Source organism: Plutella xylostella, chromosome 12 (genome assembly GCF_932276165.1).
Source record: "Plutella xylostella chromosome 12, ilPluXylo3.1, whole genome shotgun sequence".
NCBI classification, from domain to species: domain Eukaryota; kingdom Metazoa; phylum Arthropoda; class Insecta; order Lepidoptera; family Plutellidae; genus Plutella; species Plutella xylostella.
The window spans coordinates 6,450,080-6,476,025 of record NC_063992.1 but is presented as its reverse complement, the minus strand read 5'-3'; the positions used below and the strand labels follow the sequence as shown (position 1 = coordinate 6,476,025).

At 39.3% G+C, this 25,946-nt stretch overlaps 2 protein-coding genes across 3 annotated transcripts in view; both read right to left on the bottom strand.

Moving 5' to 3' along the window:
- Positions 1-1,601: 1,601 nt before the first annotated feature.
- LOC105383254 (medium-chain acyl-CoA ligase ACSF2, mitochondrial) lies at positions 1,602-8,826 on the bottom strand. Its single transcript, XM_048624563.1, has 12 exons — positions 8,642-8,826; positions 7,939-8,125; positions 7,373-7,501; positions 6,879-7,102; positions 5,767-5,894; positions 5,390-5,496; positions 4,796-4,923; positions 3,763-3,928; positions 3,197-3,310; positions 2,742-2,884; positions 2,295-2,436; positions 1,602-1,864 (listed from the first exon to the last, which is right to left on the bottom strand). The coding sequence occupies exons 1-12, from the start codon at positions 8,704-8,706 to the stop codon at positions 1,637-1,639; spliced, it is 1,761 nt and encodes a 586-aa protein (XP_048480520.1). The 5' UTR covers positions 8,707-8,826; the 3' UTR covers positions 1,602-1,636.
- A 658-nt stretch (positions 8,827-9,484) lies between these two features.
- The window catches only part of LOC105383286 (microtubule-associated protein futsch), a 67,208-nt gene continuing 50,746 nt past the window's right edge, over positions 9,485-25,946 (bottom strand). For both annotated transcript variants that reach the window (XM_048624560.1, XM_048624561.1), the window contains exons 6-12: positions 16,321-16,529; positions 15,759-15,891; positions 14,004-14,134; positions 13,293-13,631; positions 12,809-13,108; positions 12,181-12,416; positions 9,485-11,838 (exon numbers count right to left, since the gene is read on the bottom strand). In XM_048624560.1, coding sequence (XP_048480517.1) covers positions 11,631-11,838; positions 12,181-12,416; positions 12,809-13,108; positions 13,293-13,631; positions 14,004-14,134; positions 15,759-15,891; positions 16,321-16,529 — 1,556 coding nt within the window. In that variant the 3' untranslated portion in view covers positions 9,485-11,630. The remainder of the gene's footprint in view (positions 11,839-12,180; positions 12,417-12,808; positions 13,109-13,292; positions 13,632-14,003; positions 14,135-15,758; positions 15,892-16,320; positions 16,530-25,946) is intronic.

Here is a 25,946-nt window from a genome sequence, read left to right as displayed (position 1 = left end):
GTTCAGGTTCAAAATGTACAAATGCACAAAATTGCATGAGGTAGTTTTTGTCATAATAATAGTTCTTTTCGTTCCATGAACCAATTCCATGGGATCCCAGACAAATTGGAAGGCGTTCATGGGCCAAATTATTATGTAGGGATCCGTTTGACAAAATTAATCTATATGAAATGTGACACCAACCGACGATATTCCCTGCTTAGACTATAGAAGTAAACCCAAAGAAACCCCCCAGTTAGTGCAGGACTATTCTAAGATATGGAGAAAAGAAATAAAGGGTTATGGAATGGGTGCTAAATGGACTGGGTAACTGGGACTATGGAAGGACTATGGCTCCTGTCTGAACTATATATTTCGCACATGGATAAAAAGGCAGGGGGTGACTTGCACACACAGCCAATGAACCCCCACCCCCCCAAAACAGTCGCTAGCACATTACAGTGACGTAGCAGCAAGGGGGCAACATGACATGAGGTACTAAGGATGGAGAGGGATTCCACAGCCCTCAGAATAATCAAGTTATGGGTCAAGATCTCTACAATACCTTACTGGGTAACACATCCTTCTTTGAGCATTTCTGCTCTAGCGAAACACCACTCAAACCAGCCAAGCAAGGCGTGGGAGATCCTGTTCCTCTTCAGTGTTCTAGATAACCAATAAAGGCAAGCCAGAGACGAGGAACAGGGGTTCTCCGTAGATTCTGGTGGGTGGAGTCCCTAATGCCCAACAGCTGGCCAGAAGCTGCCCTGCTCCTTTATGATTATCATTATTATTATTATTTTCAATATATGCTGAAAATTAAGATTTAAGCTAATAATGATTTATTTTTAGTATTGTACCTCAATATGCACTTCGCTTTCATATTTCACGTCTTAAATATGTTATTTATGTTTCGGAATTCAAAACTATATTATTATCATTAGATTTAAAAAAATAGGCAAAAAACCAATTTTTTTTAAAGGTTTTATAATATTGTTGCAATGATTGATTTAAGAAAGTGTTTAATAGATATTTTCTGTTTTTTATTTCAGTCAATTAAATAGGTATCCTAAGTAAAATATGGTAATGCACAAATGTGTGTAAGTGGTATTGAAACCCAGATAGCACGAACGTGCTATGGCTTTTCCGGGAAAACGGAAAATGCATGATTTTTTTTATTACTTTTCCCTAGCCCTTTTAGGCATAAAAGGCAATATTATGCAAAAAAAAATAAACTATGATAGAAAAAAAATCTCAGGTTCGAAAGGGGTAAACGACATTTCTATTTGTAATAATAAATGATGTTTGATTTCCAATCCATCCGTCGTTTGACATTTCATCGATAACCAACCACTACACGACTTGTTTTGTTACTTTTTACCCGCTAACGACATCGACAATTTGATAGGGGTAATACGATCATTCAGCACATCCTTAACATTAATTAAGCTGTCACTAAAAACCTTTAACTTTCTCTAGTATTCAGCGTTTAGTGGCAGTGGGCACAGTGGTGGTCACATCTGTCGAAGAACCATTAACCTATGGGTTAGGGGGAATTTAATGTAGATTTAGCCCTCCGGCTAGATGGGTGTTAATATTACGGGCAACTAGATAAGTCATAATTATGTTTAAATTCAAAACAAACTTTAATCACAGTTTACAATTTCCCCGACTCCACCATGTCTCTCAACTTATTCTTCTGGACCTTCCCTGACGCGGTTTTCGGATAACTCTCCACTGCCTTGTAGATCCTGGGCACCTTGAACTTGTTGAGCGTCTGCAGCGCGTGTGACGTCAGCGCGCGCGCGTCGAGTGACGCCGAGCTGCGCAGGCGCACTGCCGCGCAGATCTCCTCGCCGAGACGCTCGTCTTGCACGCCGAATACCTGGACATAGTAAAGAATAAAAAATAATACACTCAAGAGCTATGAAAAAGTTCCAGTGATTTATATGGAACGTCAATGGCAGGTGGAACATTTTCATTGCTCTTGCTTCGAATCTTGCTTATTTTTTCGGATGAAAAGATCATGTCTAACAACTGAGAATTTTTACCGGCGTTAATGTATGTAATGTAAGGTGCAAATAAACCTGACCCCCCTCAGAAGCATTGTTACTATGAGAGGGGGGTCAGGTTTCTCTGCACCTGACCGTACCTTAACATACGGGCAATACAGTCATTTAGCAAGACTCAAATTTTTCATTGTCAACGTTATTTTCTTTTTATACAGTAAATTTGATGAGGACTATTGCTTGCATCACAGTACTTCTGTGTATTTAGAGCCAAAAATTAGTAGTGCAATAACAATACTTAAGTACCTGGCATTCCAGAACATCCGGATGGCTGCTGATGGCGTCTTCGATCTCTTTGGGCGAGATGTTCTCTCCGCCTCGTATGATGATGTCTTTCAGTCGGCCCATTATCTGCGCGTAGCCGTCTTCGTGTAGTATCACTTGGTCACTGAAAGAAATATCAATACTCAATACCTACTCAATAATTTATTGCATTCATAAGTTTTTTTAAGTATCTTCACAAAATACACGTGGTAATAAGCTGGTATAAATCTTCAATATTATTTACTTATATTATTCAGAAATGATTAATAAAAGAGTTTCGTGTGCTATAAGTACATGGTCAAGATTTCTCAAGAACTTATTCGAAAAAAAAAAACAGAACAACAGATCCATGAACTAAGTACACACACACCGTTCTAACCACAAAGGAGATACTAACCTAACCGGCTCTAAATAAACAAATGAACGCACCCAGTCCGGAGCCAGCCGTCTTCATCAATCGTCTCCCTGGTCTTCTCCTCCTCTCCCCAGTAGCCCAGCATGCGTGCGTAGCTCCGGATGTGCAGCTCTCCGGGAGTACCGAAGGGAACTAGCTCGCCCTTCTCGTTCACCACCTAGGGTGTTGGAGTTGAGTTTGATGATTATAATAGGGACGACCCAGTACAATCATTATTGTAGTTATAGTAAGTAGTAAAATGTTGTATCAAAATATGTATATCTATAAAAATTACCCCAGAGGTCTATTGGTATTATGAATTTTGTAAAAATTACCCCAGAGGTCTAATGATATTATTAATTTTATTATGAACGGCGGTGAATCTCTAACAAAAGGCGGTCTTATCACTAAAAGTGATTTCTTCCAGACCACGTTTGGATGAAAGGATTAATTTTAAGTAGTAGATTTTGTTGAATAGCGAAAAACAAACCTTAGCTTCCGTATGGTCCTGCAAGTGACCAAGGTAGGTCAGTGGTCGTTCAGGGTCCTCGCCCGGCAGAGACTGGAAACTTACAGCGGTGCCTTCAGTCATTCCAAACACCGACTGAAAACGCAAAATTAACTGTTCAGGACATGTAATCCTACGATAAAAAGTATCATCCGGCTTTAGACCCTCATCTCAGTTTTGTTTGATGAAGGTCGGAATCAAAAAAGTCCTAATTAAATCCGGTTAGCTCTGCTAATTTCGGAAAACATTTAAACGTGATCCTGCGAGTTGTGGAAACTTCACTTCATGTTTGATTGAGTTTAACATAAGTAAGTATCTATATGTATTAGATATAAAAAAATATATATGTGTGTTTAAAATTTAGTTACAGTTAAAGCGATGACACACTATATACCATAGCTCTCATATTTGACTTTAACCTCCCATCATCACAACCCATCACTTACTGCTGGGGCACGGATCTCCTTCCGACAGGTTTAACGCCTAGTCCACCACGCTGGCCTAGTGCGGGTTGCTGGACCACTCCCATAAGCAGTGAAAACTCCCACCTTAACCTTCCTAATATTCAGCACATCGGCGAGGTCGGTGACCAGCTTGGGCGTGACGGGGGAGCCCCCGGTGACGGCCACGTCGCAAGCCAGGGTGGCTCCGCGCGACCGCACCTCGTGCACCAGGTCTATGTGCATGGTGGGCGTGCCGTGGATCACGTCGCATCTGGAGAGAGAAGGTGGAGGGTTACTTAGGATGAAATGAGCAAGGCGGAGCGATAGTAGGTGTGTGTAGCAATATGCTGAGGTTTGGGCCGTTTGGGCGCTGTGCTGATGCACCACCAACACTGACTGGTCATGCCTAGTATTATACATACTTTTATTAATTAAGCGTTTTATTTGATCGTGAAGCGCCATGAGCTTTCCACATCCACAACAGTCATACTTTAAATTACACATAGTTCCTCACAATTCCTACACAAATTATTTACACCTTCTTAAAGTAAAATTGGAAGACTATTTCCATTAGGTAACTCTTTATTAAACTAATTGACCTTTATTTTTGCAGGAGTGGGGAAATTTTTTATGAACAAACTACTTCAAGAATCTTCCACTTTACTTCAATAATGCTTGTTACTGTTTTATGACTTTTTAAGCACTTCTAAGGATTCGTGGTACGGGCAGGATAACGACGGCTAACTTCCAAAGATTCCAAGTACATACTTGTTAAGTTATCATAAAAATATGAAGCTATAATTCCAAGTTGCACGAAGGAACTTTAAACTAAGGTCGACATTTGAAACTCCTCTATTTAAAGCCTCTTTAACGCGCTATGTATAATTGTATATGCAGAAATAATAAAGAGCATAATTATTTAATATGCATTTAAAATTGTATAGGTCGGTACTACAATCTCAGTCGTAAAGCTTTCGGACAGCTTGAAAACATCTGACAGTCTCTCAGCACTAGCTTTCTTGTGTTGCGGTCCCCCAACCAGCACTGGGCCTTAGTCGACGACCCAAAACCCTTCCTTCATTGGAAGGCGACCCGTGACCCAGCAGTGGAGAAGTGATGGGTCCTGATGATGACTTACTTCTCTGCCAGCAGCGTGTCGACATTGGCCTTGGGGCTGTAGGTGGGCGAGGGGAACACCAGGGTAGCCCCGTGCTGCAGCGCCGCCGAGATCGTGATCACCACGCCGTACACGTGGAATAGTGGCACCTGGACCGTAGGAACTAATTACGAACGTGACAAAAGGTAAGCGTCAAGCTTTCGGCATCGTACGCAACGGACGCATCGCATTCAGTATTATTTGAATAGATATTCACACAAGTGTGCCAACTTCATCGGCATTGCCAACGCCGTTTCTATGTACCTACATACATGAATATTACATTATGAAAATTCTTTAGGTTCGATATCGATACCGATAAGTGGACGCTTTTCTTAATAAGGGAGATATTTTGTTAGCGCTATTCTAAGCACTATACTGTTTGTAAATATTAGTGTCAATATTGCTTCTTCTTTTTGTAATCTTATGCTTCGATGAAATTATTTGATTGTAAAACTTCGATCAGTAGGTAATGCTTGTTGGTTCTCGGGTAGGCCACAAATGCCCACTGTGTAGTGGATTCACTCTTTGTTACTATAATATTATGATACATATACATTATAAAGTCAAACATACCTGAACACAGATCTTCTTGTGGCCAGTATCCAATTCATTTCGTATTCCAACGGAATACCCATTATTGATAATACCATTATGGGACAATATTGCAGCTTTCGGAGTTCCTGCAATCAGGGACATATGTAATGTAAAAGCTGAAGTATAAAGCTGTAGATAATGTCTGTGAATATGAGGAGATTCAGCCTTAAACTTATATGTAGGTATCATGGGTACAAATTTTAACAATATAGTACTATCTATATACTCTATATTTGGTACCTAATGTATTATTCATCTACAGGGTGTATATAGGTACCCTTTAGATACTGTAAGCTATTTTATTACTGAAACAATATTAGGTAAGTAATATGTAATATAGAAAAAAAAACACAAACCTGTAGTGCCAGAAGTGTACTGAATGTTACAAGCGGAGTCTGGATTGATGAGTTGCACTTCTCTGCTTATCCTGTTTATATCTTCCATTGGAGCTAAAGCTAATAGCTCATTAAATGCGAACACTCCGCTGAAAAAGTGAGATTTAAATAATATTAAAATTCAAGTATTGATCCAATTATTATAATGCAATAAAATTTAATTATTGCAAGCCAAGCTCGATGCTCTCAGCCAAGAGGCGGCGAAAATAGGCCTGAAAATTAACATCCGGAAGACCCAAGAGATGCGAACAGGTGTGCAGAATATGACCCCGCTGCAGATTGGTGGTGAGGCAGTGGAACGCGTTCACAAATTTACCTACCTCGGCAGCGTTGTCTCAGAAACAGGAGGTACAGAAGAGGACGTCATTTCGCGGATTGCCAAAGCCCGAGCTACTTTCGCGCAGTTACGACCAATATGGCAATCACAAAAGTTAACCAGAAGAGTCAAACTGAAAATATTCAGGTCAAACGTTAAGTCCGTGTTGCTATATGGTTGCGAAACGTGGAAGGTAACCAAAGCCATCTCGCACCAGCTTCAAGTCTTGGTGAACCGATGCCTTCGACGCATACTCCGAATATACTGGCCCAATAAAATCTCCAACGACCAACTGAGAGAATGGTGCCACGATACCCTGATCGACCAGCAGATCAAGCGACGCAAGTGGAACTGGATTGGCCACACCCTCCGAAGAAATTCTGACCACATACCCAAACAGGCGATGGATTGGAATCCGCAAGGAAAGAGAAAGCGTGGCCGTCCCAAGCAGACCTGGCGACGCACGGTAGTGGACGAAGCGAAAAAGATCGGGAAGTCTTGGAGTGAAATCAAACGCGAAGCTCAAGACAGGTTGCGATGGAGAGTCACTGTGGACGCCCTCTGCCCCATCCAGGGGACATAGGATACTAAGTAAGTCAATAAAATTTAATTATAATATTGTCGTCTATGTATATTTCCAAAAAAAAAAAACAAGTTAAGAGAGTGTTAAGTTGGGATAATTTTAGAAATGTATAAAGCAGAAAGTTCATAGAAGGAAAATATAGGAATAAAAAAACAATGTTGAGTAGGTACCTACGGAGAATCATTGTCATCATCGGCCAAAATGACAGTCCTCAATTCACTCAGCTTTTCACAGTTGAGCTTTCCGGGTTTACTAGTCCTTAACTCGGGCACCACTGATTGGAGTATATTGTAGTAGTTTTTGCCGAAGCGAGATCCCGGCGCTATGAGTGCTTTTACACCTACTTTCTTTAGAGCATACTCAAGCTCGTTCTTTTGAAACATATAATTGATGGCTACCTGAAAGCAAGTAGGTATGTACTTAATAAGGTAAAATAGCACTCTACATAATATATTATGAAGTGCGAGATAGCAAGGCCAGAATGGATTCTTATCGTGTCGATGACAAACACACCATCTTGACTATGATTTGTTACCATGATGGAAGGATTGTCCAGTAAAATGACCGTCAGTATCAAGACTACAATATTATCATCAGGCTCTGACTGCCCAGTCCAAGAAAGCTAGTTGATAGATAACAGGCCGCTGGGTATGCTGATGAATACTTACAGAGACCAGGCCGATCCTGGTGGCGGCGAGCATGGCGACCAGCCACTGCGTGCAGTTGGGCAGCCAGATGCCCACGCGGTCGCCGGCCCGCAGCCCCAGCGCGCGCAGCGACGCGGCGACCTTGTCTGACTGTATGGGTACAAGTGGTATAAACTATGTTTTAGGGTATTTTTAATCCTGAGGGTATCATTACAACCCACTGCTGGGTGGGGCACGGGTCGCCTTCCAATGAAGGAAGGGTTGTTTAGGCCTTGTCCACCACGCTGGCCCAGTGCGGGTTGGTGAATAATTCTTAGGGTGTCTGCGACAAGTATTAGAGTCGGGCTGGGACTTGTCATCGTTTTGACAGGAAGGATTAGCCAGATTAGCTTCGGCCGCTGACTACGTACTTATACAAAGTGCAGTTGACAAGTCACTCGGAGAGGCTCATTCCAATTTTTTGGCGTAGATATCAGAGGGTTCAATGTGACCTGTAAAGCCACGATTATATAGTTTTTTTATCATTCGAAGTAAAGCTGATCTCGACCATCTTCTCACACATTCTCATTTCCCATCACCAAACTTACCTCATTAAGCAGCTCGCCGAAGGTCAAGGTCTTGTTCTCATAGAGCGACAACGCCGCGGGGCGGTCGGGCCACTTCTCCGCCGCCTCCTCCACCACCTGGCCCAAGGAGGCGTACTTCAGAGGGTAGGAGCCGGCGTGGTGCTTGTAGCTCAGACCGCTGAGTCTGGCCACTTGAGCGACGCTCGTCCTGTGGCCGTGATGGTGGATTTACATGTTGGTGATAGGTATATTTGATAGTGATCATGATAAAGAGTTAAATAAATAAATAAATAAAATAAGTCTTCAGAATAGATTGTTACACTTTTTTTTATTATCCTTGAAATAATATATATTAAACGCGAAAGTTTGTTGAAAGAAAGGTTGATACTCTAGATAAACAAGAAGACTACATACCTACTGTTTATCCAGAAACTCCCTCATGGGAAAACTTTTTAAGGCGAAACGAAGCCCTCAGGCATTGGTTGTTAATAATTTATTAAGTCTAAATTCCTATCCCTTCCAAATTATTACTCTCTTTGCAAAGTTTATTACGAACCTTGATTAACAATAAAATGTATGTACAGAAACATTATTAGATATGAGCTAAACAAACACGAGTTCTCGTCGAGTGTTTCCATTTAGAAATCATTAGGTACGATAAGTTAGTAAGAAAATTATGCACTGATACCTTACAGTAACACTCAGTAAATAAATGTACAGTTACCTTAATGAATCCAAACACCTTTTACTTTGAAATCCCTTCACGAGCACAAGTTGTCGTCCAAACATGTTTTATTTATGCAGTCGCACAAAACTATCGAGCATCTATCACTCACTGCTGTGTACGGTTTATTGTTGTTTTTATTATTACCTAATTGCTCTTATCTATCTCCAACTTATTTATCAATGTTAAATAAACCGGTCGTGTTAGTATACTATACTTAGTATAGTACATACAGTTGTTATCGTCCACATAACAACTTATAATGATTATGCATTCTGTACCTATGTACCTCCATCTATAACTGCTGCGACCGGCATCTGCAGTCTGCACCAATCATAGGAAAACCAATAACATAGAGGTTTCTATATTCTTAAAAGTATTTTGTACCTATAGGTAAGCCATCGGTACTCTATTGTGTCAAGTAATCTTTTTCTAAAGATACTGAAACCACTTGTTTCAAGTTTAGTAAAAAATCTAAAGCGTTGATTGGTCGATAAATAAGAAATTTTCTTGCTATGGCTTGCATTTAGAAATAAGTACCTACCTACACGTAAAATATTTAGATCTAGAGATGTCGGTCGGTATCTAACTGTGGTCTTTACATACTTACGATGATGACTTGGTCTTCAATAAATTAACGATTTACGTCAATAATTTCATAGTATTAACATAAAATTATAGGTACTTATCTTAACTGCTTAATGATACCCGTATAGATACTGTAGATAAATTATATAAGCTATTATATGCTAACTATTGACCTCGAAAGAGCTAATTGATGCTTATGATGTATTTTACTAGATGGATTTATTGTTGGAGAGGTTGATAAAAAAACCACATCTATTGTTTTCAAAATGCTATTTTATATTAATATCTTTCGTAATCATGCAATTATTTCGCTTACACTTTTTAATTTGGAATGGTATTAAACGATTTAACTAAGATACACATAAATAAATAAGTAAAACTAAAATTAACACTTGACTTTACATATATTGCAACGTGTAACATTAAGTTATCTATGGGTAGGTACATACAATACACTTAAACAATGCCTCTCTAGAGGCCTCAGAGTTACGGCGGTCCTACAAGACTCGCCAGAAGGTAATGGCAAAGAGTTACAAACAAAATCTGACTCTTTGGTTTCATCGAGACGATTTTTCAATTATTTAGCTTTATAAAACTATTGTTAGTAGCTCAATAAGCTCCACAAAGAAATATTCAATGAAAAAGCACTCACCAAGCCCAAAAAATCAGCTCAAAACACCTACTTATCCTCTTAACTCAAGATGCTAAACTTAAATCTAAGTTATGTTTCTAACATTAAAATTATTATTTTGTACATAAAAATAATACAGTGCCAACAACCACGATAGACTATATATGACTTAAGATAAAGGTAATAGATACAAAAACATAATTCACAAATTTACATTAATTAACACAGGTAGAAACCTGACATAGAACTTCGAGTCTGAATCATATAAAAATCATATTCCAATTGATAACTAAGTATAATTAATTTTAATTTAACTTAAGGCGTTGCTCCAATAGTATTCACAAGTAGTTGAAAATAAATGAAGTATATTTGAAAAGACTAGATCTGATTTCGAATGGAAAAATAAGTTAAGTAAGTATATAGGTAGGTAGATTATAAAAGTGAAGAGGTCAGGAAAATTCAATGAAAGTTTTTCATATTATTGGAGCAATTCACAGGTACATAAATATATTTCCAGTCCAATGTATGAAGGTAAATAGTTTACTATCATAAAGAGCATGCAAGACGTGACACTTCGACTATGAATTAGAAATACTGAATAATGTTACAGACCCCATTCTACCCACATACGTGACTTCAGAGGGAGCCTTTATTGAAAAAATCCTATATTTGGGAAATACAAAGGTATTTAATACTTACTTAAATTTAAATTGTTTGTAAGCATCGTTATAAAGATTTGAGCTTATCTGGATTCCATATAACTGTTAAGCTATTTATTTATTTTTGAAACGCGATCAACTCTCAGTTCCGAAGTTAAAAATTCATTCAAACATGTGTAACCTCTCAAACATACACTGAGATTACGAGTGAATCATCATGGTAAATATATAATAGTATATCATCGATCATGACTATCGTTTGTAGAATCTTCCCTTATTATAATTATTGAGTCGCATTTTTTCCTTTTAGGTCCCATCAAATATCATTTATCATCATCAACATCAGTAACATCCGGCAAGAAAATCAAATCAGCCATGCATTCATCATTCAATGACAAGCCCTCTTGCAGTTCCTCAAGTGTATGAGACCAAGATAAATTAGGTAAGTAGTTGCTCTTATACATTTAAAAAATCTTTACACTTCTTGATTTTTTTAAATACATATTAAAGGTACAAGATTCTAACCATTTACGTTACTTATTAGCCTTAACGTGAATCGAACACCTTTCAAATCACAAGAACGGGACAATAACTTGACAACCCATTGGCTTAATCCCAATCAATCAGAAAGACCATTATCAAAATCGCTTACAAATCAATCACAAGTACCCAATACGCCCTTCTCACCATCGTTTTCATCCCACGCTTGACTTTTCTGAGACTAGTAACCTCGACCATAGACGAATATCCCAATATTAGTCTATGCCTCGACTTAACATCTGCGCCCAACCCTCCCTTCTCAATCCTAACACCGTGTACTATTCTAGGCTTATGCTGGGATGCAGGCGACAAACACCGCTGACTTATTCCGTGGGTTTATCCGAGAGCATAACAGACAGACAGACTATCTGCTCTGCTCTACCTGCGCCTCAGCATAAGGTGAGGCCCTATTGGTGCGTTACGCTGCGTCGTTCCTACAGCACCGTCATCAAATGTATATGGTAGTAACGGCGCGGCGACGACGTAACTCACTAATGGGGCCTCACCGGCCTCACCTTAGACAAGTGGCCTAACCCATATAGGCATATATCTAACTTTTAGGTTAATAACATCAATACTGGCGATCATCATAAATATAAATCGCCTCCCCCGCAGACTCCTTGAGCGGGGGCGGGTTGAACTCCAGGTCGGTGGGTCGGAACAGCTTGGAGGTGGGCGCGGGGGAGGAGGGCGCGGGGGAGGGGGGCGAGCCGCCGCCGCGACGCTTCACGCCGCTCGGGGAGGGGGCGGCGGTGCGGAATGATGAGCGGCGGGCTAGTCTGTGGAGGTAAGACAAGTGGGTTTTTAGCAGTCTTTACATCATGTACGGCAAAACCCCGATATATGTATGTAACCTAGGTACATGGTTAGGTAATTTTTGTTTGTTCTCGTACAATTTCAAAATATGAGAGGCCTCATAGTTACTGTAATATGAGGATAAGCAAACTTTAGTATCCAAACTCCAAGCAAATTGGTCCTGTGATTGAACACAAGTGGCATTTATAGCAATAAAATTCGTGGTTGATCACACTCCAAACATATATAAATGTAATCATCATCATCATCACAAACCTATCCCTTAGGGTTTCAGTTGAAAAGATCCACAAATTATCAACCCTCACCTAGTAGCAACCTCCTCCGGCGTCTCCTCAATCTCTAACACCCAGCTGACCGAGTCGTGCTTCTCCACCACCCCCTTCACCGCGGGCAGCGGGGGGGTGTCGGGCGCGGGGGACGCGGCGGGGGAGGGGGGGCTGTCGGGGGGCGGGGAAGGGGAGCGCGCGCTGTCGCAGGACTCCGTGCGCGCGCGCATGGACGAGCGTTCTATGTAGCCGCCGCCTGCTAGCAGGGATACCACCTGGGGGTGTGAGGAATATGAGCATATAAGAAGAAGATAAATGTAATAGGTAAAATGTCGGGGACGTTTTCGTTGAAAAAAATATCGTTTCAGCTTATAAAATTGCATCTAATTTAGACAGGATTATAAAATAGATACACAGAAAGAAAATTTATCAGTAGAAGAAATGATCTAATATACCTACACAGTTGTATCTTCTGACTAAAAAGGTCGATTAGAAGAAATCGATTTTGCGCTTTTAGATATTTATATACATATAGTTGGTACATAAAATATTAATATTTGGAAACATGTTGGAAAGCTATGTTTTTTTTTAGTTTTACATGTACAAACAAACAAGTACGACATGAAAATTCCAGATCTAACCCCTCCCCAACTATCCTCAAACTAACCTGCGACTTCTGCCTCAACTTATACCGCAGCTCTTCATTCAAGGCAGCCAGCCGGGCCGCGTGGTCCCTGTCCCTGGCCGCGGCATCTCTCAGCCTCCTATTATCATCCCTCAGTCTATCCACATCCCTTTGTCTCGCTGCTGCCCGTTCCTTCAACTCTTCTGCGGCTTGTCTCGCGTTTCTTGCGTCTCTTTCTGCCGCGGTACGGAGCTCTCGCTCTGTTATCACTTCGCTTCGAGCTCTTTGGAGGGAGGCTATTTCTGCTTGCTTCAGCTCGACTACTGCTCGCAGCGAGCGGACCTGGAATTGTAACGTTTTTGGTTTAGTTTTTCATGTAATGATTGGACATGGACCCACACTCATTGAACGAATATTTTTGACTATTTGTTAATTTTCCAAAAGAAAGCAAATGATGTTACCAAAAGTCTAATTTATGTTATTTATGTAACATTATCGGGTGACAAAAAATAAGTCTGTCTCTTACCTCAGCAGCCAATTCATTGGCGTCACTGCTCAACTCCTCATTGGCCTTCAGCCTCAGCTCACACTCCTCGATCTCGTAGCAAACAGGGTCGCACGCCGCGTCCGACGTGTTACTCTTCACATTGTACGAGCCGCTGCACTCGCACGACGTGTTGCACGACTGGTCCAGCGAGCGGTTGTAGGACTCGAGGGTGCTGTTGCAGGACTGGTCGGGCGAGCGGTCGGCCAGCTCGGCTCGTGCTGCCTCGAGTTGGGCTCGGAGCGTGCGCTCGATTTCGCCGTGAGCGTGGAGGCGGGCGCGACTCTCGCCCACTTCACGTTTCAGGTTGTCGATTGTCTCCTGGAATAGGGAAGGGTGTGATAGTGTTAGGAAGTGTGTACTTTTTGTATCTTTATGGATAGAGTAAGGGTAGGAAGACTAGATCAGTACATTAGCTTTTATAAGTGCCTTTAAAACCGACAGTCAAGAATTCCTCTGCTGATTTTAGAACTCTTCAAAGGCTTATTTTAATTGTAGATGGAACGAAGTTTGTGAGTATGCGTGTGCATAATTGTATATGTTTGTAGCATTTTGACGTCAAAACGGCTGAACCGATTTTAATGAAATTTTGTATGGAGTTAGCTGACACCCATAGGTTACTTTTTATTGCGGAATTCGCACGGCAAACTTTTTAAGGCGAAGCGAAGCTCGTGTAAAAATATAAGTAATTACCTTTAAGTCCTTAATGTCCTGTGCCAAGGCGGAGACCTCCTCAACATGAGCGGCCTGCAGGCGCGCGCCCGCCTCCTCCTTCGCCGACACCTCCATCTCCAGCTCGGAGATCTTGCCGAGGCATTCCGCAACTGGAATTTTACACATTATTGTTAGAAGGTTACATATTTGGTTTGGGATTGGGTTTGGGACCAATAATTTGGGTTATGGCGAATGTAGATGGGCATAATAGTAATATGTTTATTGCAACTATGTAAGTTTTACACTGATCTTAAAATTATGTACATAATGGTCCTTAACATGCTTGCTGATGATATATCAATACTATTACAAAGTTCCACAGAAGATGACTGCAACAAACAACTAAAAGAAATCTTTCACCAAACAAAAAATTGGCTAGACTGTCACAACTTGGAAATTAACATCCTAAAAACAAAAATGATCCAATTTAGGCCATACCAAAAAGCTCCTATAAATCTGCAATTAACTAATATAGAGAAAGTCAACACATTTAAGTTACTAGGCATACATTTAGATACACATTTAAACTACAAATGTCACGTACAAATAATTAAAAGCAAATTGTCCCAATTCATCTATTCCCTAGGTATACTAAAAGTTAACACCAACATAAACACTGCTCTCACAGCATACTATGCATATGCAAATGCATGGTTAAGTTATGGCATCATTCTATGGGGTGATAGTGTAGACGTTCATGACTTATTTGTTCTACAAAAAAGATGTCTCCGGATCATAGCAAATCTCCAAAACACAACTAGCTGTAAACCATTTTTCATCAAACATAAAATACTTTCACTACCTTCATTATATATTTTCGAAATAGCCAAGTTTGTAAGGAACAATATGGAGTTATTTAAACAGGTAAACGAAGTCCATAAAATTAACACTAGGAACAAAAACCAACTATCAGTGCCACAATGAAATATGCAAATTTTTAACAATAGTCCATACTTTAAATGCATAAAAATCTACAATAAACTTCCAACCATTATTAAATCCGAATTAAACTATAATAAATTCCTTTCCAAATTAAAAACTCTACTAACACAGAAATGCTATTACACAGTAAATGAATACCTAGTTGATAACTAAAATAACTTACTATAAACACCTATCTTTGTTGTTATGAACGAAATATCTATATTATTAACTACTCTATGTTAAATATTATAGTTTATTATGAATGTTAAAATTTAATGTAGATTTTATATCTTTATTATGTAAGCAAATACATACAAATTTGTTACTTTCTATATTACTTACTTAGAATAATATTACCTAGATTAAACTTGCTATGCCCTACAGGGCACTATGTTAAGGACCATTTTGTACATAATTTTAAGATCAGTGTAAAACTTACATAGTTGCAATAAACATATTACTATATTACTAACATAGTGCCCTGTAGGGCATAGCAAGTTTAATCTAGGTAATATTATTCTAAGTAAATAATGCTCCAGTTATGCGTCTCATGAGTATGTACTATTGGAACTTAATAAGTAAATGCTGCACGACTCCTCTTGAGTGTGATTGAAGTCAGTTTATATTTTCGGGCATGCACTAGCATTCATGTCGATTAAAGCCTGGTCCAATAAATATTAGCATCTATACAAATTTGATCCGCATTCGCGTCCACCACGCATTCCTGATTCTCTTGTAGTCCAAGTTCGTTTTAAATACAGTATATACCATATAGGCATTATCCTTAAAAAAAACTAATAATATCCTCACTGGTATCGAGATCTTTCTGCGCGCGCTGCTGGCGGTCCCTGTCGGCTCGCGCCGCCGCCGCCCGCTCCGCCGCCGCCACGCCGCGCCACCGCCCCGCTTCCACGCGCCAGTGGTCGCTGTTTAGCGCGTCCACCTGGAAATAAAGCGGTGGGTTGTTAGTTGTAGGTGGGCTTTCGATACTCTTATGCACAGATGGAAGGTGGATAGTGAACATGGTGTAAGCGTAAAATAGAGGAGGCTCTTCAATGGGTTGACTAGGCTGAAGATAAAGATCATAAGCAAGAGGGTTTGCGATAGCTACGACCGCAGATCATGGTCTACAATATGAGCAAAAATGTCATAGTTATACATTTTGATAAACGACACACTGCTTTAGACATAGAAATGGTAGTTTAAATAAGTAAACATTTAAAATAACTGGTCTCTCTTACGAGCAGAGTGATCTTAATATCATTGATGTTATCAGAATAACTTCGCAAGTAAGTTGCTCTTCAAATGGGAATCCTTTGATGAGGTTTTTACTTTGTCCAGGAAATGTAATTAAAACGCTATAAAGACTCACCCGGAACATCAGATACTGGACGAGCACTCCGAGAGCCTCGACCCCCTTGGCGGCGTGCGCCAGCGTGGCGGCCTGCTCGGGGGTCGCGCGGGGCGGCGCGGGGGCGAGGGCGGGCGGCGCGGGGGCGGGGGCGGGCGACGCGCGGGTCGTGGGCGGCGTCGCCACGCGCTTGCCGCGCCCCACGACCGCGGGCGACACGCGAGCAGGTTCTGGAATAAAACAAGCAACTTAGTTTCTGCTAGCAAATTATCTAGATTAATCTACGTTTCTAGCTCCAGTACCCTTCTCTTTATGCTCCAAGAAACACAGCAAACGTCTTAAACACATTGCCGACTCCGGTGCAACTGTTCAAAACGAGATATGATACAGCGAAACAATAACTACTTTTTCAAGCCAAGATTTTAATCTCCCACAAAACGATGGAGGCTGCAACATTTTCACTTTCGAGCATTATGCAAAATCGGCAAAATATGAAAGTTAATTAACCGAGTATTACATCGCGTTACACATTCGGGTACCGACATTCGTCAGAGGAACTTATATCATGTGCTATTATCTCCGAATGTTTACCGTTCTCACAGTTTCACAAATATACGAATGGGGCTACAAATTTGGAAAACAACGGCCCGGCCGTTCATTTCCTTCGTTTGTTTGGCTAACAATTACACAACTAGAGCTTTTTTCAGATAGAGTGCCCATATTCGACTTACAAACATCCATCTACTTAGAACAATGGTTATTGGACTTATAAGCCAAACCTCCCACTATAGTCTACTAATGCTAATGGAAGAAGTCTCTATGTTGCCAAAACTGAGGAGTTTTGTAGACAACCCTATCATACCATCTTCTATTTCAGGCCAGCTTACCTTAACTATAGCCAATTGTAGAGCTGAATCGTATGACCTTAGCTTATCTAGACAATGGCTCTTTGTTTGACGTAATGAAGCAAATAATACGGTGATTAGTTAGCGTATATCGTCGTCGGCACCTTGCCAATCCTATGCTACTTCCTTTTACAGATCCACTTTTTATGATTCAATGCCAGTCTTAAAACTCACAATAGAGCCGTTGACATCTTCACTACAAGTTTAATCACGATTCCAAATCGGATATATGTTACTTTAATCAGTGTCTTCTGTAATAACGTTGATATAAGCACATCCATAAAACAGAAATTACCATTTCTGACGCTATGAATGAATGATATCAAGGAAGCGAATATCTGACATCTGCCTCTACAGCGATTCGTCTATGATGTATAACTCAGGCGGTCCCGGGAGTGTTGCGAGCTGCACAGGCGTCCCTTTATGAGCAGCCAGTTCCCACGAGCCATTGCCAGTCGTTGGGCTTCACGCTCCATTACCTCTCACGGATTCATCGTAGACAAACCGCGTTTCCGGCTACACGTATAAATATCAAAACGTCACTGATGTAACTGTTATGGGCGTTGTTAGTTGTTGTTATCATCTGTCATGCGCTGTCTGTCTGGGTTTGTTTTGCGATGAAGATGCGCCGCTATAAAAACAGCACTTATTTTTTGTGTAGGTGTTACATAAACTGGAACAGCCACAACAGAAAAAATACTGATTGAATTGGATGAGGTCAGCTGAGTATCGTGAAGTTTTTCGACCATAAAGAAGACGTTAACCGCACCCACAGTAAGATGTTCATTAAAACATCATGTTGTTTAAACATATACGACAGTTTAACAGCTGACTTGAGCTGACACGATAAAGTTATATAAAAACGGTGAGTGAGCTTTATGTTTATTTATCTATTAAACAGCTCGTCAATCAAGATAAAAAGCCGTGTCATCGAGATTTCACAAAGCGCGACTCCGGATGGTGTCTTAATACTAGTAATTTGTGAACGGTCAGAGGAGGTCAGCGCGTGGGCTCCAATTGAGAACGTTGAAGCGTGCGCTTCACACTAGCGTAGGGATTTCGAGTTGTTAGATAATGCAGTTGTTTTATTACGGCCCTCTTAAGGACCTACATTCCTGTGAAGGACCTACATTTACAACGAGGGACAGAAAATTGGATTGAAAATTGGATGATGTTTTATTTGAAAAGTTTATGTTATGTACTAATGTTTATTTTATTGTTTTCCTTAACTACAATGAGACATGATTTTCATAATGATTCTCTATCAATTTAAAATATCATATCACTTTAGGCAACCCTGATATGTTATCCAAAAAGAAGCACGCGCCTACACGTACTCGCTCTATAGTGAAGTGTGATGAACTGTCGAGTGTAGCATAAATTGGTACGAATAAAAAACTACTGTCCTGCAGTAGGTACCATTGCATGGTGGCGTGTTAATTGTGTGCTCGTCACAAACCACTAAAACGTAATTTATCATGTTATGACTTATGAATACGATCAATTCAAATCTATTGATATTTTTATGATACTGTACTTAACTTATTTACTGTCGCTTTCTCGTTTATTTAGTGCCAATTTCGCCATAGTGGGTTAGAGTATAACCAGGGATTATTGCTTGACTTTTGACACATCTGTCAAGAATTTATATGGTGATGACGTATAATTGATCAACCTTTCCCTGGTTACGATCTAACCGACCATAGAGAAATTGGAGCTTAGTGTGTTAGTTTGCCTTAATGTACCTTTACATTGCAGTTAAATTGGCAATCGTGACAGAGCAAGTGCAATCTGATATTTACTGTTGCACACATGACACCGATTGCCTATTGCTAGCTGATAATGATGATTATGATATTGTAGGCCTACTTCCAGAGCACTACGTAAGCTGTGAGCACTTGTAGAGTAAGTCCGCGTCACCAGTTGACAAACAGTTGCCACCAACGGCGTTATTATAGAGGTAGAGTCATGAATTTAAGTTATCCGAAAAAAGTAACGCCGCAAATTGCGTAGAGTTGAATCCTGCAACTGGAGAACATTTGAAGTATAATAGAAGAGCATACTAAGCCGATTCGCCGCTGACTGAGTCTATGTAAACAGTTTGCCAACTGGAGACGCAGGCTAAGGTCGGCTAGCGGGTCTAACTGCTTCACTCGAGCGTGGCCAGAATACACTCAGACCAACATGATTTATGCCAACCGTACATTTGCATACTTCAATAGGCTTTTAGGAGCAATTTGCAAAAATGTTTCAGATATCTCTATCTAGCGAGCTGTTTTGGTTTTTGCTCGTGTTGCAGATTTATTTATATTTAGAAGTTCGTTAGATTCTTCAGTGCTTTCGTTAGATAGATTAAATAGATTGTTAATATTATGTTCCTTGCTCTAGTGATTTAGCATTGTAAATAAGATGTACTTGTAGACAGTTACATACAAAGTATGTGGTGTATGTGTTGTGTGTGTTATTATCTTATTATCCTACCATACTACTAGACACTTAACTAGATACAAATAGTAAGGTATTCAAAAATAGTGAGGAATGGAAGATCAAGGCAGACAAGGCATGTGGTATTATGCGCTAAGTGTGTAGTCACCTTAACCCATAAATAGTAAATAGCATTGTTGGTATGGGAAGTATAAAAAATTCATGGCACGATCATCGCGAGGCTAGCGCTAACTGTACAATTAGTAATGATTAGCCAACCGAAGATATTATACGGGGCAGTGTTAGCCTACTAATATTAATATAACTGCGAAAGTCTCGTGATGAGTTTGTTACTAAAAACATCGTAATTGATTTAGATAAAACTTTACAGTACTTATATATTTTATTTTTAAACGTAATTCCAATATATCGCTACTTTTCTTATAAGTTGGATATTACCTAAGCCGTTCGTATCGCACATTACATCGTGTACATACTGAAATTAAGTTTAAAAGGACTGTCTTCGTGGACTGAAAATACCCATAGACTATCTGATTAAGAAATAGGTGTCGAAAGTGTCGGTTAGAAGCAAACAGGCACATCCTGCGGCAGTTCTGAGAACATTCGACATTCAAATGTTTCTTTACCAGAAAGAAAAATATTTAGACGGATCAATATCAACACTAGGGGAAACTGCACAACTCAATTCCAACTAATTGTTCTACATAACATCAAATTACTCAACTTTATTTAGGTATGAAGTAAGATACTGCTTTACAACGAAATATAGACTCGTAGTTATCATTCTTATCTATAATGCTATGGCAAATGAGATTGACTTTTTTAACTGTAGTTTATTATCTTTGAAAAGAAATTTGGCATCGGAGTACTTTGGTTCCCAGACAAACGATTAGCTTTAGTATTCTTTATTAAAATAACAATATAAGTTCTTGTTCTCACTGTTAGCGTAATTTAATTCTTGTAATTGCTAATTGCGTACTTTTACGAAATGTGTAAATTTGACTTACCATAACTGTTTGTCTTTTTGTAATAATTTACTACCATATGCGAAATCTATTAAATGGCTCTTAGATGCATCATATAAATGTAAACTAGTTTAAGATAGCTGTAAGTTTTCCGAATACGATAAAATAAATAAAATAAATACACTCCCGAGCAATGAAAAAGTTCCAGCGACAAAAGCACCAAATTACTCCCAAACGGAAAATGATAGCTTAATGACGCCGCCGTCTGCAATATTAAATTAATAACATGTACCTATTAAAAAATTGAGGCAATTTATTGACTGAATTTTCAATTAAAAAGTTAGAGTGCGAGACTGTACGGGCGCGCAAGTGTGGGACACATGTTTTCTCTGCGACTGTCCAGTGCTAATATAAAATCTATTTTAACTCGTCTAGTGTAGTGTAAGAATCACATTTCTAATTTTAGTTTTTATAGTATGTCACGAGGCCACTGAGCGTGCGTCCTTTAGAAAAAAATTATAGAATCAATTTGCAAAAAAATATAAGAATGAAATTTCGTATTATGAATAGATGATGCGTTTCATTGAATACCGTGGCTGTTGACTACGGGTTGATGATGAATACCTGATGGTATATAGTATATAGGTAGTTGCAGAATTTTGAAATCAGAACCTGTCTATAATAAAAGTGGCTTATGAGCTTGTGACCCAAGATTATCACGAAAACTAAACATACTTAATGTTTTTTATGAAAAAATCTGACTTCTCCGAACAGTTTTTATGTTAGTCTTTTTTGGAACATTCTGAAATTCTTCTCATTTAAAGAGCCTCCGACTTGTAACCAAGTCAAGAACCCATGTTTAGTTTGCATAACAAAGACAAATAGACAATTTAGCAATATTGAACATGCTCGTTGCGTTAAAGTTCACATAACTCATAAATAAATTTGTAAAGTTATTTCACTGAGCTTGTTTTAGTAGGTACCTGCATTCAAAGGTCGTGCGTGTAATGTCGTAAACGATGCATAGGTATGATAAGTTAATTTAGAATAAATTCAGCTCTCCTAACAGGGTCTTAAAGTAATAAATTAGTCTACTTTCAGATCTAATCAGCTGGGAACTAGGTCCGCGAAACAAAAGGCAAATGGTATGTGAATGTGATTATGTGACCCACAAGGAAGCACGGATTCACGTTTCTTTGCACTGTTTCAGTATACATCACTGTCGAGAAATGCTACCCGCACGTGTCACAGAGCTATTAGCAAGCATTAGACATCGAACATTGCTAGTTTTACACGATCCCGAAAATGTTGCTTCTAAATTCCAAGTCTACAATGTTGTGTAATTCTGACAGACAAGCTATCGCTGCTGCCAGATCGGTTTTCTGAAGCTGACAAGCTGCAAGATTCGATTAAAATATGTTCTCAAGTCACTAAATATGACTTCCTTTGTCAATATTCCAAGAATAAAGAGCAAATGCGCTACAAATTATAAGTGATCACGGACTTTCGAGTCATTATTGCGACACGACGACAGATTTACATTCACCGGGTGCATCATTCATTTCATACTTTAATATTTATCACAAAGCCTCATTTATATCAACTTTTCAATAAATGAACTATGAGGTAGATATTGTTTTTGACAGTTATTAATCGAATATGTGCTTAATTTAAGACTTGATGTACATAATGTATTAACTAAGTACTTTCTAATACTAAACAATTATGGAAGGGCTTACTTTAAGTGTAGTGTAACACCAGTACAAGGTCTAACGACAAAGATATTTAACAAGCTCTTCTTATTTGCATAACTATTATGTTATTTCAAAGCATCAGAAACAAAAGAACGCAGGGAAGTGCGTATGTTACACACATTGTTATACGGTCAACCAACCTCTTTACAATCGTCAACCTTGTAAAACTACTCTAAGAACTAAGTGCCTGAAGTTTTGAAAATATTAACGTAGAAGCAATAGCTAGACATAATGTTTGATTTAACACTGTCGTACTCAGACAGTACTATAGTAACGCAACCGCAGGGGCCTCAGTATTTGAAAACAAAAGGCAGTCAAACTCTTTACGGATAACACCACCGCAAATACTGAAGACAGACAATGGTGTCGTTTTGATAGCTCCATAGCGTATGAAGACACATTTGCAGCCACATCCTACAGTGAGGTTCAGAAATTGTGATTAAACCCCATATCCAAAATTCGTAGAATAATTAAATAATTGTTCTGAATGAACCTTTTGAGTCACCCCCATTTGGCTTAGTACCGCTTTTGCAATACCCTGAATTTTTATGAAAACGGCCAAGGACAGGCCCTTAAACATAAATGACCTTGAATATTCGTTGACCTCGCCTAGGTTAGAGGAAAGCTCGCCAAACACGCACTAATACTTATGGAGATAAGCCAAACTATGTACCTAATAACAGTAGTCCAGAAGGCAAGACCAGTAGGCTGAAAATTATGTGCATATCATACCCATATTATTATGATTGTGTGTGTTTCTACATAATGTATTCCCCGTATTAAAATGAGGATTAGCTAAGAGCTGTCAGTTTTATAGAATTGTGAATTATTGGAAATTTGTACTTACTGTAGTATTTTTTATTGCATTAAGTATATATGAATAGTGTGTGTTTGCGATTGATATAGAACATCTTCAACCCCATAATTATACTAATCATATTCAAAAACAAATTGAATGTTTCGATAGAATGGATAACGAGTGCCGGTTGATTTTGTTTCTGATCGTTAAAGTTGTTATCTAAAAATTGTGGGTTTAAATTGCAGGTTTATAGTCGGCTTCAAGGTTAACGAGAGCAGGAAATGTTCACCATTGACTACTGTAACCACAATTCCTCCGGTCATAAGCAAATTTTCCATTAAATTGCCAGGAAATGAGCACAAGCGCTTACCTATCTTTTAGTAACTTTTCTTAGGTGTTAAAATACATTATAGGCAGGTACTTACATGTGATTATTTAACCGTAGGTAAAAATGAAATAACTCTTCCTTATTACTATTTGAAATGTGCAATACGATTCTAAATAATGAATATTCATGCAAAGCAAATGATCTATTGGAGAGTGGAAAACTGCAGGCTTATAGTGCATCTTATGAATTTGCACCTGCGTGCACGCACTGCGAACACGCAACGCACTAACTTTTTTATTTACAGCCGTAATATTAGAAGAAATATTGGTTTTGCGTAGGCAGTCGCCAGTATCCATAAAAGAATATGACGCTTATATCAATAGAAAGTTTTCAAAGGGCCATCTTCTGCCATATTTGGAGCTTGTTAATCAACCGGCAAAATCAATAGATCGTTTAAAGTTTAAATGGATGGAAATTAGCTCTCATCCAAAAACTTTAGCATGACCTCATTGTCTTAATTCTGTGCAATGTTAGCCTTAATTTTTGTATACGGGCATAAACCCTCATCATAATTACAGCATAAACCAACGTGTACATAGGAGCTTTTCCCGAAAGATTTTCTTTTCCTGTCACAATTTTCCCACTCATTTCCGGACACTCACCGCGGCCGTCAACAAACATTTGCGTGGCTCAACGCATCCACATGGTCACTTCATGAGGTCACTCCATGATGCACTGTCACTCACAGTCCTGGCACCAGCGGCCCCATGGCGCCGGTCACTCGCGCTCCGCACTGTAAATAGCACATCGAGGAGACGTGCGGGCCACCTCGCTGCACGCACTCGACTGAGCCCGACCGCTGGCTGATGCTTCATGCTCCTCATTCATACCAATCAACCGAGAAAGCCATTACTCCTATTGCATAGCGTTTTTGTCATAAGTAGGTACACGAATAAATGAATCTTTGGACATATTTGGCGTCGTAACGTGCAACGGCAAGCGAAATAAGATTGAAATGTAGAAATCAAACAATAAACCTGTCCATGATAATTTTGCTTGTAAATATGTAGCAATCACGATTAAGAAAGCTGATAATTGCACACATTTCATTATGATTATTCTTTTGGGTTGGATTGAAGTCATACATATCTCTGCTCAAAACAATGCAATAAGTACATTTCACGATTAGGGATAGAAAAAAGTTGAATGAGCACAGGAATTGAGGAAATGAACAGAACAGGAATTAAGAATGACAGAGTTAATTTATTCAGAGAATTTCCACCATTAGGACCCTACATTAAAAGTGAAACTGCTGCAAAACGAGTAGGTGACATGAGTTAGCAACAACCTGTACATGGTAGAGTTTTCCCTTTTGAACTAAGTTGAATGGTCGTGCGCCGTGCGTGAGGAAAGTTGAAGAACAGGGACCGCTTATGACAGCTTACTGTCATTGCCAACGTTTCAATTTGCTTCCTGCAGATTTATCTCAGACCTAGCATAAGTCTAGAATTACTGGTAAACCAACAAGTCACGTCGTAGAATGTAATTGACTACGCAGATTGCATGTCGTTAGAAGTAAATCTACTAATGTCGTTAGAAGGACATAAAAATGCTTTCCATACCTCTACGCTTTTTACACACCTGCTAGATACTTAGCTGTAGCTGCATTGGGTAAGCTTAAGTAGAGCTGGCGTTACCTAAATAGCAATCTGTAACGGACTCCGACTTTCCCAAGAGACAAGCCGAGTTTTCCAATCAAAAATGTTAATTAGGTTGGCAAGAGCGTTCCGTAGTTTAATGAAGGCAAGGATAATGGTGCTATAAACACTGTCTGGTGTTATGTGGTACTTAAATGGCTTGGTCAGTGTCGTAAAGGCGAGCAGGCGCTAATTATCACATGCAGTAGGTGCGAGGTGCAGTGCCGGCCGGAAGACCCTGGTGACTGACGTTCTTCAAATTGTTGCAGTTACGGCACGCGCACGCTAGAGTTGAGAAATATCTGTCCACACACAGCGTTATAAGGAGAGAATGATTGATACAATCTGACTTGATAAAAATAAGGAAAATGACCATATTTTTTTAAGTTTTAGATTAAGTGGATTAAGAAGAAGTGTAGGTAAGCACTTCTTCTTAAAGAGAATTTCTTTGCTTCAGTTTAAAGAGAATTTACATAACGTACGTAAAGTTTCTGTAAGTTTTTTATTGCTATTTAATAGGGTTTAATTTCATATTGATATAACTGATTGCAATAGTCCATTGGTAATAAAATAACTTATATCCTAGCAACTATATCCATATAATTTCTAAAAGAAATGAATTTGCGGAAGACGAGAAAACAAATAACTAGCAAGAACAGTTCATGAAGAAATTTTAATTCATTTCAAAAAGGGTGCCTAGATCAGTGAAAATCTCTGCAGTCTCACCATAACTGGGCCTAACATCCTTAGGAAA